This window comes from Pundamilia nyererei, unplaced genomic scaffold (genome assembly GCF_000239375.1).
Source record: "Pundamilia nyererei isolate P.nyererei 1_Seehausen unplaced genomic scaffold, PunNye1.0 scaffold00261, whole genome shotgun sequence".
Taxonomy (NCBI): domain Eukaryota; kingdom Metazoa; phylum Chordata; class Actinopteri; order Cichliformes; family Cichlidae; genus Pundamilia; species Pundamilia nyererei.
Window position 1 is genome coordinate 76,703 of NW_005187662.1, and position 17,942 is coordinate 94,644.

At 41.9% G+C, this 17,942-nt stretch overlaps 3 protein-coding genes across 7 annotated transcripts; all 3 read right to left on the reverse strand.

Moving 5' to 3' along the window:
- Positions 1 to 304: 304 nt before the first annotated feature.
- mrps34 (mitochondrial ribosomal protein S34) lies at positions 305 to 1,786 on the reverse strand. Its single transcript, XM_005750060.1, has 4 exons — positions 1,691 to 1,786; positions 1,099 to 1,466; positions 966 to 1,008; positions 305 to 783 (listed from the first exon to the last, which is right to left on the reverse strand). The coding sequence occupies exons 2-4, from the start codon at positions 1,414 to 1,416 to the stop codon at positions 485 to 487; spliced, it is 660 nt and encodes a 219-aa protein (XP_005750117.1). The 5' UTR covers positions 1,417 to 1,466; positions 1,691 to 1,786; the 3' UTR covers positions 305 to 484.
- A 3,119-nt stretch (positions 1,787 to 4,905) lies between these two features.
- Positions 4,906 to 10,315, reverse strand: spsb3a (splA/ryanodine receptor domain and SOCS box containing 3a). 5 transcript variants are annotated; one of them, XM_005750063.1, is made up of 7 exons: positions 10,132 to 10,315; positions 9,052 to 9,261; positions 7,522 to 7,705; positions 7,251 to 7,438; positions 7,052 to 7,154; positions 6,836 to 6,961; positions 4,906 to 6,263 (listed from the first exon to the last, which is right to left on the reverse strand). In XM_005750063.1, exons 2-7 carry the CDS (start codon positions 9,175 to 9,177, stop codon positions 5,872 to 5,874), a joined length of 1,119 nt encoding a protein of 372 aa, XP_005750120.1. In that variant the 5' UTR covers positions 9,178 to 9,261; positions 10,132 to 10,315; the 3' UTR covers positions 4,906 to 5,871. The 5 variants fall into 5 exon arrangements, with proteins under 5 accessions (XP_005750120.1, XP_005750121.1, XP_005750118.1 ...); XM_005750064.2 differs by having other exon boundaries at positions 9,052 to 9,258; positions 10,001 to 10,315; XM_005750061.2 differs by having other exon boundaries at positions 10,001 to 10,315.
- Positions 10,316 to 11,672: 1,357 nt separating this feature from the next.
- atp6v0ca (ATPase H+ transporting V0 subunit ca) lies at positions 11,673 to 16,829 on the reverse strand. The gene is made up of 3 exons (XM_005750066.1): positions 16,559 to 16,829; positions 13,529 to 13,712; positions 11,673 to 12,834 (listed from the first exon to the last, which is right to left on the reverse strand). Exons 1-3 carry the CDS (start codon positions 16,632 to 16,634, stop codon positions 12,630 to 12,632), a joined length of 465 nt encoding a protein of 154 aa, XP_005750123.1. The 5' UTR covers positions 16,635 to 16,829; the 3' UTR covers positions 11,673 to 12,629.
- Positions 16,830 to 17,942: the final 1,113 nt, after the last annotated feature.

A 17,942-nucleotide genomic window follows, 5' to 3' on the forward strand; every position in this document is an offset into this window, starting at 1 on the left:
AGTGACTATGTAGGTTAGCTTGGTAGCACATGCAGCTTTGGGGTCAAATGTTGAAAAACACTGTATGAACTGCAACATCATGCACATGTCCCCTTCAGTCATTTTAATTGTATTATTATACAAGAAAATGACTAAAGGCTACTGTTTACTTTTATACTCTGATAAAGCTGCTGGGATTTTTTTTAAGTTCTCAGATCTTAACCAGAATATATCCAAGTCAAAGTTACAAGTTTGCTGTGGACTGTGATGTGATGCAGCTGTAATTACCTGCACATAGAAACAACAGAAATAACTTAAAAGGGGCTACATTTCATCTCAAATTTAATATTCAGCATACAACAATAACACACACACGCACAAGGGCCTGCATCAGACCCACAGAGAAGTATTCTGAGTGGAAGATTCAGCCAGATATTGAGAAGCATTTGTCAACAATGATCTAGTCCAAAAATATCCAGGATCAGTAAACATTCAAGTGAGGCCATTACACCGCAGTCCCCTCTTTCCTCTGTCGCTCTTGTTCCTGCGTGTGGAAATAGTCTTTGTTAAGTAGAACATCCCTCTTTAAAGGCAGGACGGGCTCCTCTGCCACTCTGCTGCCTCCTGCTTTCTTCTGTTGTGCCAGCAGCATTGCGCGGAGCAGGGGAGGGTAGGCGACGTATCGGACGGGCGGCTCGGGCAGAGGCTCAAAGTCCTTAAACTGCTGCTCCATGTGTTTGGGAATCAGGCGCCAGTCATGGTACATCACCTTGTCCATCTCTTTGACCTCGCTCTCCTTTTTCCCTGCAAACGATAGTTTGTTTGGAGAATATTTACCAAATCACACATTTCAGGCAACACGGGTATTCATAAAATACTGATTAAAAATGGTTGTTACAGTAAAAACAAATAAGACAACACAGGCTACAATGACCATAAACAGTGATATTATTATTATTATTATTAATAGATAAAACTAATCTTACCTTTATAAGTGAGGATGCCCCACGCTTTGCCGTGATCCATGTTCTACAAAACACAAGGAATAGTTTCCATTCCTTTAGTAACAGGAATCTCACTTTTATCTAGCATAACAGTGTGCAGGCTCCATGCTCTCACCTCGGATGTGTAGTCCACCTTGACCTTGGTGATCTGCCAGTAGCTGGGCTCGGAGTGGTCCTCCAGCCAGGATTTGCGGGTGAAGAGTCGGCCCACTCCGAACAGCCTCATCCCGGCCAGCAAGGAGAAGAGGCGGCTCTCCCTGCGGACGTCCTGCCATGCTAACACCGGCAGCATCTTCCCCGTGAAGGGCCGTTTCATTGTCTCGTAGTCCAAGGCGTACTTCTGGGACTCCCGGGGCCGGGACTTGAGCTCTCTGTACGCGCGGATCTTCCGAGCCATCTCCGCGATGAGGCGAAGTCTCTTCTTCTTCACCATAACTGCGGTGTCTTCCTCACAGCTACGATAGACACGGGTCAGCGATTATCCTGAAAAATAAAAATAAATCATGTCATAGCTGATCTTGAATTATGTCTTTGACCTGTTAGAGTAACTAAATAAAAATGCAATCAAATGGAGAGCATCCTGTTAGCCGGTGTTCCCGGCTCTGTGCTAAATAACACCAGTTATAAGTCGTTCCAAACATTTGTTACCCATAGCAGTGAGCTACTATCGAAAGTGTTTAAAATCATTAAATATCTACATTAAATACCTGAAAACTCCCCAGAAGAGAACTGCCGCTACTTGACCTCCGCAAGCAAGGGGCAGAGCTTCCGACGCGCTCTTGGTCCGGGCATAAAATGGTCCGTGGGAACAGCCAGCGTGCTTTTGTTCCGTGTAAGGAGAAGTTCCGTCTTCATAAAAAAGAATTTAAAAAAAAATTAAGAAATGAAAAATTATCATTTTATAAGAGAGCTTAGATTAGCCAATAAAACGTATGCCAGGCAATCACACACGAACACAGTAAATACAAAGTATTTTAAAAGCAAAACCACCAATTAATGTGTTTTTAAGATGCAGTGGGTTTACTCAGTTTCCAAACAAATCCGTTTCATTTAAGTAACTTTATGTATTAATTTATTTGTTATAAATATCGATATTCCTTCCTTCTTATCTCAATAATTCACCGTTTAGTCCCCCTCTATGGAGGACCACAAGAGCCAATAGCCCGTCTGTCTTAGTCCAATTTTGCTTGCTGTATGTCCTTTTCCTTAAACCAAACGCAAAGAAAACTTACAGGCAGTTGAAATGAATGACAGGTGAAAACATTTTTAGTGAGTCATTTTCAAAATTAAACCCCCCAAAAGAAAAGAAACTTCTTTTCAACTATATGTAATATTAATTGTTAAGCTTTCTTTAATGTGCATTTATAATAATCAATAATCAATATTCTGAAATGCAAATAAATTTAGGCATGTAGACAGAGACCTGCTCAAGTTTAAAGTGAGCATCAACAAAGGTGATTTAAGTGACTCTGAACTTTGGTTCTTAGTGTCAGAGGGGGGAGCTTTGAACATTTCAGAAAATGCTCGTCTGCTGAGATTTCTCCAGTCACCACAGAGCACCTTTAGGATGTTAAATGTTGAATCTACGCCACAATGAACTAAGTAGTTCTGCAGGCAACAGAGGGCCAAACTTGGGACCACTAAGGTGTACCTAACAAAGTGTCTGTGAGTGCAGATTAACACCAGACAGTAAACAAAGGACTTATCGTCATTACTAAAGAACACAGGAGGATGGGGAAGAGGAGTGTGCTGTGAGAAATGAGACACAAACAGCAACGAGTCACTGTCAGCTGCAGAAACATTCACAACAAAAACCCGACCTCTTTAACAAGCGCCCAATTGGCCAGCAAAAAACGAATTTGCTGCTACTAAATGAACGAATGGAGCCCACGCTGCATATTTAGCATTCATTTTATTTTCAGCTGAAAATCATGCTGATACAGAGAAAGGCAAGTGAAGGCCCTCACATACAGTATTAATAATATGACACAGTATAGAAGAAACACTTAGAATTTACAGTAAAACAGTAAGAAAAAAGTGCTTTGATGCATCAATGTGAAGACAAATTCATCTGCTGGACCACAATTAACTTCCTGGTGGTTACATTACTCTATATGGAGGACGAGGCGGCTGAAAGACTCAACTAGATGATCTGTGGCTCGTGAGTGATGAGCATGGTCCTCTGGTACTATCCCTGCTGCTCCATAATGACTCCCTAACCTCACCCACTGCCTCAGAGAATGCTTGTGTTGCATAGTACCTTAGGTATTTGTATCACTGTACTGAAACCAGGAACTTTGAGGACATCAGAAACGGGTGTCTGACCTCTGGGCAAAACACTAATGTTTCATTATTATGGTTTGCGACTACAGAGAATCTATTTACATATCTGACCCACATGTCTCACCGTACCCCAGGCTGTCATTCATGAACACTCAAATACTCAAATACTCATCAAGTACTCTCAGCTTCTCTATACTGAAAAACATTTATATACAAAAGTGTTTGTATATATTAGGGCAAGCTGCAAAACACAGCTGCAGCATGCATGTTTACTCTTTTATGGTACGTCCCAGCCATCAACAGTATAAAAGATGGACTAAGTGTCTCAGGTCTGAACAGAAGCCACCAGGGGGCGATACCTGTGGTTCCTAAAAGACTTCTGGTCCCATAGTAATCTCTGGGGAAATGCGCCCCCTGCTGGGAGATCTGTAAACACTTTGCTGCAATAGATTTAATGTTCTAAAGAGCATTAAATCTATTTTGTAAATTTGACTCCTTCCACAGTGCTTAGCAAATTTCTCAGATCACCTCCCAGTGAAAGGTTTACGCCACAGCTGCCCTAAATTATCAGTACTCAGGATTACCAAAATCCTAATGATTGGATTTTTTTTAGAATATTTACTGTTTTATTTTTTAAAAATCAGAAAAAATAGCAAAGCACATAATTAAATTTTAACAATATGCCAAATTACAGTTATCTAAGCTTTAGTGGTTGAATATTATGGTTGACTTTTTTATGACTGGTGGTCTGGTAAATTTGTTAAGCACTGCATGTGTAAGAAAGGTGGATTATCCAGGACATGCTCACATGCGCTTTTATAGTCAACTCCGCCTCCTTCTCATTGCACTGGATACCAAAATGCCAAGACGGCAACAGCAGAAATTCTTGGTGACGCTATGTCCATCTTCTTTTTTTAACCATTTATGGTCCCAGGAGATTATTGAAACATAACCTTTTCTAAAAGGTATAATGTCCCAATAATCGATGAATCAATCAAAACATGGCTACAGTCAGGTTTTTGGGCAGTGATGCAGTTTAGGTGATGTTGCTCCGTCCACTGCCTGAGTGGAAAATAAGATGTAGGCGAAGACATCTCAGGCCCATCCGTGTTACTTTTAACATTCAGTCATCCACCCATTCACACACTGGTGATGGCAGCTACATTGTAGCCACAGCCACCCTGGGGCGCACTGACTGAGGCGAGGCTGCCGGACACTGGCGCCACCGGGCCCTCTGACCACCACCAGTAGGCAACGGGTGAAGTGTCTCGCCCAAGGACACAACGACCGAGACTGTCGGAGCTCGAACCGGCAACCTTCCAATTACAAGACGAACTGCCAACTCTTGAGCCACAATCGCCATTGAAAATGAGAGAAAAAAAGGATATTAAGTCTCTTGATACGTCTACACTTCAGTCACAGCTTGACTGCTTCACTTCAGATCAACTGTGGTGGTGAACAGAGCCAAAACAATCCTTTTCACAGACTCCTCGACCTCACTGTGCATGGTCTCAGTCTCAATGGTCATTGTAGCAGTAGTAGCACTGAGTCTGTCACAATGATGACACCTTTAGCCATATAAACCCATATTTGGACAAAGTGAACCGTATTCATATTAAACACATAGTGTGGGAGACGATTACACAGCAGGAGGATGGATATCTTTCTGTACACAATTTCATATTTCCTATTTTCTGCTCATCCACTGCACTGAGTGGATTTACAACACAGAGCTTGAACTTAATTCGGGGCCAGAAAAGCTGCTTTGACAAAGACTTTTTTTTAAACAGACATACCAAAATAATAGCTTGATGATGGATCTAGAAAGAAAGAAACTTTGACTTTTAAAACATAAAAAGTAACAGCAATGAAAAAGTTAAAATATCAGCATTAAAAGGCTACACTAAATAATGCACACAGCTTTTTAGAAGGAAAAAAAAGCTGGAAGCTAGATGGATGATGTCTCCGTGAATGTAACATATAACAGATATTTTTCAAGAAATGACGATTATCTGATGTGTCGTGAGAGGTGCATGCTTTGCTCAAACGTTATCGCTTTTTTTTTAAGGCTAAAAGCTGCAAAGTGCACTCAGGTTCATTTACTGTTAACTTTTAGCATTTAAGAAGCGAACAGTAGTTACAAAATATAGAATATCAGCTGATTCTGAGCAACATAGGAGAAACTTGCAGATGCCATTGAAACAAGTAACAAAGTCCTCTGATAACTCACTGACAACATTTAAAGTGAAAAAAACAGACATTAAATGCAGGATACGGGATGAAAATACAGAAAATTTCTATACAGTATCTGTTTTTTTTAACCCTCCCCATATTGATGACCACCACATCCACCCATAACAAAATAACATGGTATATTTTCACCTTTTACTGAAGCTGGCTTTAATACTCGACATGTGATGAGCATGAAGAATGGCATGAGAGAAGATCACAGTTTTCCACCGACGTTTAGTTCCCTCCGCTCGACCGCCCTCGTTACTTTCTCCAGACGACACTAATAAAGAAAGCTTGAGGCAGTTCAGTAACACTACATCAGATGCCAAAGGACACTAATGTCTGCCAGGGAGGTAGGATGCGATTCGCCCAGTCATGTCCAGCGGCATCTCTTCCTCTGACAGGCCTCCGGATCGGACGAACAACCCTCTGAGTCGCTCTCAGAGGAGGACGGTCCTGCCAAGGCGGGGACAGGCAAACGTGAGGACTGCTCAGCCCCATCTGGGGTTTCTTCCATTGTGCCGCAGTTAAGACTGAGCACCCAACCCAGTTTGTTGTGGAGCAAATGACGCAGGCCAGGTGGTAGGGGCAACACATCTAGGATGTCTATACAGTCTGGCACCAGCTGGCGAAGACGAGCACAGCACAGGTACAGCAGGGAGGTGGGTGCAGAGCAGGATCTGATGACCTTCATGCTGCTCTTTGCCGCTGTGGAGCACGCCATTGGATAAAACCTCTTATTCTGCAGCTCTGTAGCAGCAACTCCTGGATCAAGACAGGCGAGAAACCTGTATTATTGAGTTTCAGGAGCACACTGCAGTTCACATTCTTGTAAGATATTACAAGGTCTCCACTAAACAGCATCTGTTTCTTATGATTATAAAAACTCTTTCGCCTTTGCATACAGTTGACCTATTAGGGCTGAGTCACACAGGCTTACAAGTTGGTCCACAACACACTGGGAACCTGCAGTTAAAATGGAAAAAGGCTTATGAACTTATAGTGGTTGCTGGAGGTTGCCACCAGTTGCAAGGTGAAACTGGCTGCAAAGATTGGTCACCAAAAACCTCCTTATAATTGCTTTGGTTTCTAGCATTTTCAACTTTTCACACTTTCACTACCTCTTGGAAAGTAGTTGGTGAGTTTTTGCAGATAAATCTGCATCGTCTGTGCAAACTACAGGCAAAGGAAGCAATCTGCTATCAAATAAAGCAATTGCAAGGATGTTTGTGGTTCCAAGCTGTTTGCTGCTCATTTTGTAGACCTGTGTGACCAGGGACAAATCAGAAATAAATTAGTATTTATGTAATCTAATCAGTAGAAAATTTTCCACAAACCTATGCACTTTCGATTTTTGAAGAATGTAAGTGTGCCATGCCACGTGTCCAGATGAACTCCAATGATGGAACCTTGACCAAAACGTGAGGAGAAGTTCATTTTGTCTCCTTTATGATGCAACAACCCTGGAAAATGAACAAAACCAATGATGTCTAAAATATAAAAACCCTTTTGAGCAACTACCGTTATATCAGGGGCACTTGTGTTTAAGTTACCAGTGTAAGAAAGCCCCCAGCTGTCTGCATCTTTTCCCAGCAGGCTGCAGAAGGTATGTCTGTATTTGTCCAGATTGACATCAGATGTACCGATACCAACCATCTGCGCAGAAATAAACATTTAGGCACAAATAAACATTTCTTCTGCTTCTAGGACAATTTTTGGTGACTGTAAGGAAAATACGAAGTCGAGCTTTACCATGTCTGTTCCATACACTGGGGACGTCATCTTAATTTCCCAGAAGTGCTGCCCGTCTGCAAGCTCCTTGGAGCCGCGGATTGCAGCTGTACCACAGCTGTATTCAGAGTGGAAGTTCACTTTGCGATTTTCACAGCTCAGTAATGTTGCCGTTGATCGGCTGTTGGCATCCCAAACCCAATCAAAATCTGAAACATAACGAGTCATTTATTAAATAATAATCAGCATAACAAAAGATGATGTACTGTGTCCTGCCCCAGCTGTCATGTACCTTGGTCATCCTCTCCACAGTGGCAGTCTTTAACCTGGAGAAAGCCTCGCAGACGAGGGTTGTAGCTGGTCTCTGCCTGGGAATCACAACCACAGTAGGACTCTCCGGTGACGGGTACTGCGCTGGGGACCGGTGGGACCATCACTGCTGAAAAGTCTCCCTCAGAGTCTGAATCACTTGCGTACTTTGGAGCAACAATGAAGAAATAAAAAGAGCAAAATGAACTGTCTGCAGTGTTATTTATGCACAGACTTCACTGTCAGCCTACGAAAAAATGCTAAATGGGGATGCTGCATTGGAGGAGGCAAACAATGCTTTCCATCAATATCCTTTCAGCATAGAAACATCTCAAGTAGGGGTGGGCGGTATAAACGGTATACGGTAGAAACGATATAAATTTGGCCAACGGTAGAGATTTTGACTATACCGCTCTACCGTGATAGCGCATGTTGATGGTGTCATCAAGCTGCACCTGTTTTGGTCCAAACCATTGCAGCGGCTGCAAACAACATCATCTGCAAATTATGCTGGGCGATAGTAATAGCAAAGAGATGAAGCACTTTCCGTACCATTGATTCATTAATGCTGAATTCTCTCGCAGCTGCTCTATTCCCATGTTGTTGCAGTATATTAATGACTAACCTTGTGGATGGATTATCTCAGTTGTTCTCCTGACTGAAGTTTGGTCCGTTTATAGCATCCTGCCATGCAATTGCATTTGTCCCTAACCAGCAGAAACCCTCATGTTAACTTTTATCGAGCGGAAAAAAGTTCGTCCTTCAGCTTCACTGTGCTAATGTTATGCTAACATAGCTGTTTTGCTAGCAATCACGTAGCATATCATTATATACCAGCTAGCTCGACTTCAGTAACCCTACAAACGTCACTGCTGTTTAGTTTTCGGTCTTCATTTATGTTGGAAGTGATAGCAGAGCTGTACATCTTAATTTTTTCAGAAATCTCTCAGTCAGAACATGGCATATCATGTTTAGGTGGAAACTAGTGAGCTAACTTCCTGCTAACTTCTAACTCAGTTGAATTTAATAAATTTTAAGTTTTCATGGATGCCTGGATGTTAAACTTAATTGTTACACCTGGTAAAGCAGCAACACTGATCATTTTATTAAAGATTATTAAAGAATTTAGACAGTTTTAAACTCTCAGTGATGTTGCAGTGTTCGTTTGACTTTGGGACCTGAAGAAGATGGAGTTTTGGAGCCAGATTACTCCGCAAGGTAGCCGTAATGCTCCAGCAATCCATCAAGCCTACCAAAGTCGTACTAAAACATTTTTGACAGATTTCTGCGCCATGTACCACATAAAATCGTTTTGAGGTCAGTAACCGCAACCAGAATTCATACAAAAGGCGCACTGTCGATTTTTGAGAAAATTAAAGGATTTTAAGTGTGTCTCATAGTGTATAAAATACGTTATACAGAAGAAAAGAATATATCGCGATATATATCGTTACCACACATGCTTCAAATTATACCGTAATATGGATTTTAGGCCATATCGCCCAGCCCTAACCTCAAGGCGATCATAGTTCCATTCTTCACTCTCAGAAGCCAACACAAGGGCCCGGGCATCAGCATCCCTCCGTATGCCTCCCCACACATATCTCCATGCACGACTGTTCCTGCTTCTCCTGGACATGGCAGCAGAGTCTCACTGTAGGAAGAACCTGCCAGTCTGCTGAGGTTTAGTCCAGATGTTGGAAGAACAGCATCAGTCCAGCTGCTGAAAGACAACAATGCAATATGATTATCTTGAAAAAAACAAAAAAACAAGAACTCACATTAACTGAGCTGCTTTTAGTACTGAACGACAGAGGCGTGCATCTGTCTGCAGACCCCGTGTGACGTATAATGTGTATTATTCATATATCCTGGCTTGTCTGTATGGCAACATTTCCTACACCACGCATTTGTAGTACTATATTTTAAATTAATCCTGCAACCCGACCTCGAATCTCATGTTTAATATATGTTATTATTTAACACATTTCAGAAAGCATTTTTAGAGCAGCATTAGCCGTATCCCACTGAAACATCCCCTCTGTATCGGCTAACGCTTACACACATCACCATTAGCATAGGCTAACTTTGTCCACAAATAAATTATATCACAAGTAAAAATTATTACCCCCTTGTTTATGTAGGAGACTATTTTTCACAAATAGCAATTTTTTTAAACTAACTAACACAAACAGCTAAAGCTAGCTACGTGGCTAGCCAGCAGAGCCGCGCATGTATGAACATGTTAGCTGGTAATAACAAGGTCAGAAGCACTTTACTGGTTGTTATTGATACGTATTTACGTTGCAACACGGGAAATACATCTAAGGCACATAAGGTCGTAATTTATCTGATGACATGCATCAAGAAATCGGTCAAACCTGTTTAGGCTAGCTAGTTAGCTTTCGTTAGCTAACCGCTGCTACCATTGCTGAAAAATAAAAGCGAGACGTTCTTATTACCTGACTGTTGGTCACATTCAGTTTCTACATAAAAACCGCTAAACCCGCAAAGACGTCGTCCCTTGAGTGTCTCGTATTACAAGCTAGTTCAGACAAGACAGCGCGCCGGGCTTCTGTTTTCCATGACCTACTTTTCATGAGTGCGACCGTAAACAATAACAGGCAGGCTGAGGAGGAGCTGCGGCGCAGGAAGTTTTCTGCACACATGACAGACTCCTGTCATCATCTCAGCAGCCAGGAGTGACTGGAGCCATTATACTCAGCCGTAAAAACAGCTATCCACCGCAGTGGAGAACATTTAGGGCATTAACGTGGTAAAATACTGCAAATTTTGGTATCGATCCGATACCAAGTAAATAGAAGGCCCTTATTGCCGATACCAATAACGCCCATAAAGCCAGCTGAAGGCGAATGCATTGTGTCATGATTTATTGGATGATTTGCACATTTTGAACAATAAATCACAAGTTTTTAACTTTCTACAACTTATTTACTTATTTGACACAACAAAACACACATTTCAGGTTTTCACATATTTTGAAACTGGGTTTTTTGGAGACTCTGAGTGTAAATGTGCCCGCTTAAAGGACTCTGGGTCAGCCTCTGTTAATGGACTTTATAGGTTATAATATAAATAGATGTGACAGTCAATACAAAAAGGTTCTGACATTTTTCATGGTGCATGCTTGAGGCATGTGCTACATACTGAACTTAGAGGATAGAAACAAACTATTGATCTAATCTGCTAGTATTGATCAATACCAATATCAGTGCTGGTATTGATACAGTCAATAGGATCACTATTTATTCTCGGACTTCATTAAATTAGCTTTGCGTGATAGAAGTTGAACATAATCCTTATTTATTTAATGTTGGGCCTCATCTCAGCTGCTTAGCAAATCCACTGGACTAATAAAGTGTCCGGCTGACTCACTGGACACTTTATTAGAAACCCCCTGTCACCTGCAGAACAGACTTAATTCTTCATGGCATAGATTTTGTCAACAGTCCTCCATATATCCCATACTGACTTGGCAATATCACAGAGTTGTTTGCAGATTTGTTGTGAATCTTCTATTCCACCACCTCCCAAAAGTGCTCTATATGATTGAGGTGACTGTGGAGTTCATTTGAATATAATTATTTAAGTATCACGTAAAAAAATAAAAAATAAAAAACACAAAAAAACCCAAAACAGTTTGAGATTATTTGAGCTTAGTGACATAACATCCTGCTGGAGTCTCAGCAGTGCTCAGGTAGGTGTTTTACATGATGCTCAGTTATTACCAAAGGCCTGAAGTGTGCCAATAAAATATCGCCCACATCATTACACCATTAGCAGCAGCCTGAATTGTTGATACAATGCAGGATGGATCCATGCATTCATGTTATTTATGCCAAATTCTGATATTACCATCTGAATGTCAAGACTCATGAGACCAGGTAATGTTACGGACCAGACAGACATTCTTTCTAAAGACCAAAAGTAAATAACTACTTTTATCAATATAAGAACGTGTAGCTGAAACTGTTTGGGGTAAAAATACCCAACATATTGTCCAGTTTTAGATTGCATTTAAATGTTTAGGGTATCCGCTGTCTGCTTTCCTTTTGCAGTGTTTGGACATTTCATTAACAGATACACTTCAAAAATAAATACCGGACAGTGAGATTCTGGAGGAGGTTGAGTTTTATTTGGAAATCTGACAGGCATGGCTGAACAGTGAGCGCTCACCTTCAACAAAATAAAACAAACAAATCAAGACAGCAGCACTACAGGTAAACGACACAAGTGTCTGAGGACGTCATATTAAACATAAATCCACTTCCATACATTATGTACTCAGATCATTCACGCACACGCACACACACTGTCAACTCCATATGAACATGTGGACATCCTCCATTAATATTCACACTACATCCAGAGGAATTCCAAGCACTTATAACAATTACCCACAGTGCAATTAATCTAACTATACACAGATAATTTATATATTTTTTATGTATATAGGGTATTCAATAAACAGTACTCCATTTAGATAGCTTCAAAATCTTCATAGCTGTCCATAAATAGTGAAAAAAAAGTTTCAAAAATGGTCCCAGAAAAGAACATGAAAAAATAAAATACTGGTGTTCACGATATCTTCAGCAGTCTTAAACAGAGGTTGACAATATAAACCACCAACAAAAAAAACCCAAAGAAACAAATAAATAAATACATAAATAAACCAAAGGAGGGGAATGGGCAGAGGGGGGTAAATGTTGATACTCACACTCACAGCACAGACTGGTTACTACATTTACTGGGGGGCAGGGGGGCTCTGGATCACTGTACAGTTTAAGATCAGACAATAAATCAGGCAGACTGTCCACACATCATCCCACAACACACAGTACATGTTCATGCCCGTTCTGTACGCACAAGACCTGACACAACTGGATGGCTTTAAACAATATGGATAGAAACCTATCTGAGGACAGAGCTATCAAAGTCGAACGCCAATGTGTTTCTGTCGCCATCCCGTCCTGTCAGACCCACCGGCTGTAATGGAAGTAGGTGAAAATCTCCTATTTGTTCTTGCTGCTCTGATGTGGAATGAATGAGATGGTGGCATGATGGAGACACTTATTTTGTAGATAGGATGAGGGCCACAATGAGCCCGTAAAGACCCAGCACCTCGGCGAAGATCAGGATCAGGATCATGCCCACGAACAGCCGAGGCTGCTGAGCGGTCCCTCTCACGCCGGCGTCACCCACGATGCCGATGGCGAACCCGGCCGCCAGGCCGCTCAGGCCAACGCTCAGACCGGCACCGAGATGCAGGAAACTCCTGTTGAAGAGAAGCAGTAGAAAATACTTGTTTTGTGAAGTTAGGAGCATTCACAGCCTGGTTCTGCCACAGGTTTCTTCTGTTAAAAGGGAGTTTTTCCCCTTCCCTCTGTTGCCAAGTGCTTGCTCATGGCAGTTGTTCGATTGTTGGGGTTTTCTCTGTATTATTGTAGGGTCTTCACCTTAGAATATAAAGGGCCTTGAGGCGACTGTTTTGTGATTTGGTGCTATAGAATTGAACTGAAACATCTTTTTTGTCCATAGGTTAGAAATACTCAGTGAGTTTTATATGTAGCATCAAGTTGTGCACTGAAACTATGTCCACTCCTCTCTCTTGTTCCTCCTTTTAAACTTGCATGAAAAAATATGAAAGAGGGTGCAGAGATGAGCAGTTTCACTCTACATGTTTTTGTTGTTGTATTTGCTGCTTTTTAGCAATTCTAACCAAAGGTCTGAATAAAAGCGCTGAATTCTGAAAAGAACAAGCCCAGTTTCAAATCTGCAATCTTTCTACAGTATGCATTATTAATAACTGGACTACATCAAATTGCTCAACAAGTCTTCACAGAAAGTGGCATGTTAAGGACTTGAATGACACGTTAGACACAGACAATGAAATTCAGATTGTTATTTTACTGTAGCATCACTATATGACAAACAAACAAAGATCCTTATGTATGAGAAGTTTAGCTTACTTGTAAAGAGAGACTCTCTCAGATATGTTGTTCGCTATCAGCACAGCCACCACCAGCCCGTAGATGGCAATGATACCTGCCATGACTACAGGAATGATAGACTTCATGATGAGCTCTGGCCGCATCACAGACATGGCAGCGATGCCTGTGCCGCTCTTTGCCGTCCCATACGCTGCTCCTAACGCTGAGAAAGAGAGACGATAAATCTGCGTTAATGAAGCAAAGCTCTGAGCTTTATCTTCTGAGGCACGTTGCAGAGAGGATGAGAAATTCGACTGACAGTTCTTTCTTGCATTTCACCTACTTTTTAGCTTTCCTCACAAACCATCTCAGAAAAACTGCATGAAAAATGTTATAAGTTGTTAGACTGTGAAGTCTCGCTATGCAACACAACACCGCCCACTTCACTACTTTATGACTCTGTTCATGACTAATAATGCCACCGATGGGCGCTCGTCCAGCAATTTTGCCCTCCGCTCTGCTGTCACCTCGCATTTCACTGATGCCCGCTCGGCTCGTCACACTGCCATGAATGCTGCACACAGCAAAAATATTACAGTTTATACGTCTACAACAACTCTGCAATACACCCAGGCATTTGCAGGAATCTCAACCTGTTATTTTATCTGCATTTCCTGCTGCTGTTGATCACAAACTGCCTCTGCTTCTTTATCACTGTCTACTATTTGCATGCAATTTCATTTGTTTTGCATTAGAAAACCCTTTGTGTTCACAGTACACGTGTACTGTGCAAAAGAAGACCAGAAAAGTGAGCAGCATCATCTAAAAATTATGCTTACTTGTGATGATTGAGAGGTGATGAATGGGCTGTAACTATTGACAGAGCTGTTCTGTATTTTAATAGGTTGTATCTTTAAACTAAAAGGGGATTTATGCGTATATTTATTCTGTGCTCAGTATGATTTTTACAATCCCATCACATGCACTTAAACAGCTGCATGAACATTATTATTAAATACAGAGTGGGTGACTTGCAGGTCAGCCCCTCTGATCAGAAGGCGGCAGAGGTTCTGCCACAGAGCGGTGGCGTTCACATTTCAAATGTTTTTAATCCAGTGCATTCAGGCGCTGTTCTTCAACACCTGGAGTGCGTAGATCGGTGCTGGGCAATTCCTCATCATTACATGTGACTTTGCTGGCTGCGAGCAGTGAGCAGCTGTGAACACGGCATGTCTGCAAGGAAGACTCGCTCAGTGGGGCGGATGAATAAATAATAATGGTACAATAGCACACAGCTTTCCTCACTTCCCACTTGCTTGGCTGTGCAGTCACATTTACAGGCAATGGACCTCTCTGTAATATCCACACGCCTTTTGCAGTGAGATGTGTTGGATATGACGAGGGTGTTCAGCTACACAGGTGAACCATTTTCTTAAAAGTAACACCGGGGCTTCGTGTCTATAAATCGTGGACTGGATAAACAAAGAACAATCATACATCTCAAGTTGGCATTTTACTGAGTGTGACAGTAATCAAACTCAAATAATGAAGCTGTATGAAGGGGCTCCTAAATGCCTGTGGTGTGTAAAATGATGGGTTACTGAAGTGCAACCAATGCACAGTTTGTGCTGAAGTTGGAGGACACCCAAGGTTATTTTTTCCCTCCCAAAACGCTTTTAAATATTTTAAGGGTCACTGAGAAAGAGCTAATATTAAACTTGATGTCAGGCTCATTAAACCGAGTTGTGATTAAAAGCAGGCCAAAAAGCATCAAAGGTTGAAGAGCTAATATTTATAAGAAATATTATTTAATTAATAATTTTCCCCATACTGCTCCAAGTTGTCTTTACGCAGCCTGCAGAAAAGCCTAAAAGCCTAAAAGAGAGCAAAGGTCACACAGGTATGCACAACTTAAGCAGCAGGCACACCTCAATGTGTGAGGAAGTCTGTAAACTAATTTAGATTGGGTGTTGGCCACGACTTCACCAGTCCACATTCATGTTGTTGCCTTCTAAATGTCAATGTAAAATTCAATGCTTACATCAGGAATTAAAACAGGCTGATCATGCTTAAAATGATCCTTTTGGTGGGGTGATTATGAACATAAGCAGGATTTGTTTGCATACAGTTAAGGTAAAGAGAGTGTTACTATACATAACAGGGGTGCATCCTTTCTCCTGCTATTTTTGGATATAACAACCCCCCCCCTCCCCAATTTAAAAATCAGAGTCCCGAAAACCCTATTTGGTGGGTGAGATTTTTTTTTTTTTTTTTTTAAATACGTCCACACATCCAGGGCCAAACAACACAGTTTGAATGCTACAGCCATTTCTGGGCTAATGTTAAATATATGTTGCCGTTTCATCAGTGCAAAAACCAGTCTGTCACGAACACAGTCGCTTGCATCAGCAAGAATTACCATCACTTGATTGGCTTAACTTGGCCAAAAAAATGTCTCCCACCAAGAGCACACTGTGAACCTTTCGGTGGGTGTGCTCCACACTGCACGACAGGCGGTGCAAATGAATGGGTGGGTTTCCCCCTTTTAATTTCTCCCGTTGATCTTTAGGCCTCCGATGCTGCCTCCTCTCCTGTAACACAGGAGCTCATTTAACCCAATAAAACCTCGGCAACCTTTAGCGAGGATGCCATGTTTCCTCCATCAAGATCTCTGGCCTTCCCGTGAAATAACCCCATTATGGCAGATTACAGATGGCCTGACCAGGTCAGCTGCCACCTCCGTTGATGGGTGTGCGTCACCAACCAGCGGCAACCGGGACACATAGTTACAGCCTGGCTCACGCAGAGGGAGGCAGCCTGCAAGAGCAAGGTGAGGACAGCGGCTTGATGTCGATGGAATCCCTCCCCCTTGCCCTCGCCTCTCCTTCGCAACGCATCCCCTGGCAGGTGTGCGAGTCGAGAAAGCGCCGGGGCTTCTCTACGCTCAAACCCTGCCGCTGGTTGATCTCTAACATCACCCACGAACTCAACACCTGGCCGAGCTAACCAGCCGTTAGCGTTATGACAGCGAAAACGAGGATGCCAAGATGAAGAAGCTGGTGTAGTTACCGCTGAAGACCATGGCCGCAGAGGCACCCATCACGGCGAAGAAAGGCGAGTACTCGGGGCTCTCCTCAGAAGACATTCTCGCACTTTTTCCTCAGGGCGATACGGCTACGGAGCAGACGGACTTCTCGTCAGGGTTTCCCCTATCCCACCTTGGGCTTCCGGGCAACTTAGAACACTAGGAGGGGGCGACAACGTAGCGGACAGCAAAAGGACCGGTGTAGAAGAGGGGAAAATGGCGAAACGGAAAAAGTCACGTGGCCAACCACCCAGGAAGGTTCCATTTAGAGATTTTCCCGGGGGGTAAGGGAGTGGGGTGCTCGACACAAACAGACACTAATATAATATAACCAATAATACAACTGCTGATTAATACATACACATTGAAACATATTACATAATAAAATATCGTTTGTAAATTCAAGGCAATTGAAAGTGAATTTCAAATTGATTGAATGTCACATAATGCATTTATTACTACAACATGCCATATGAGTTTTTTTGCCCCGTCCATGAAATATGGTACGCTCTGCTGCTGCTGCTGCAAGCTGCACTGACTGCGGTTGAAACGCTAGTCGTCACTGCAAGCTGGCGTATTAATTATTAGGTTAAAAATAAACAGCAGACTCCACCAAAAGCGGCGTCTTCACCCTATAATTTAAAAATACAACAACAAATAAACAGCTTAATGTGGACACAGCGAGAAAACACAGTAACCCTGAGTCCATATTAACCATTAACGCCATCCATCCATCCTCCAGCACAGGAGCCTACAGGGCAAGAAATTAAGCAAAGCTTAAAGATGCACCCCGGAGTCGTCATTTCAAGGTGACACCAACATGAAAATGGGTGTTTCTTATATCAGCTAAAGGGGTCTTCCACCCCAAAATATAGACTTACTCAAACTTTGATTTTAGTCATCTTTAAATTTGATCAGATCCTGATTAAATGTATGTTTGCTGTGATTAAAGAGAGCTTGTTCTGCAAAATATTTTGTTACTTTACCATGATGAATAATAAAGTTTGAGCCAAATCAAATCAGCTTAATCACAGTAGCTTGTTTTACTGATTTTACTGCTGTATTCCACTGAAGGGTCAGAGATGAATCTGTGTCGATCACTAGTAAATGTTCACATATTTGAAGCTGAGTTTAAATCCTCATGAATTTCATTCTCTTGAAAGCCATAAGTGTCTTAAAAGCAAGGCATTAAAATTCTCTTCTGACACTTTTGGTTCAACCTTTTTATAAAAACACATTCATCGGTTTAAATGGTAGAGCATTTTTAACTCATGGTGTTACATTTTGATTTCCTTCTCATCTAAAAGAGATGTATAACTCAAGCAGCATTCAGCACCAGCTAAAATTTTAGATACAGTTTGTAAGTTA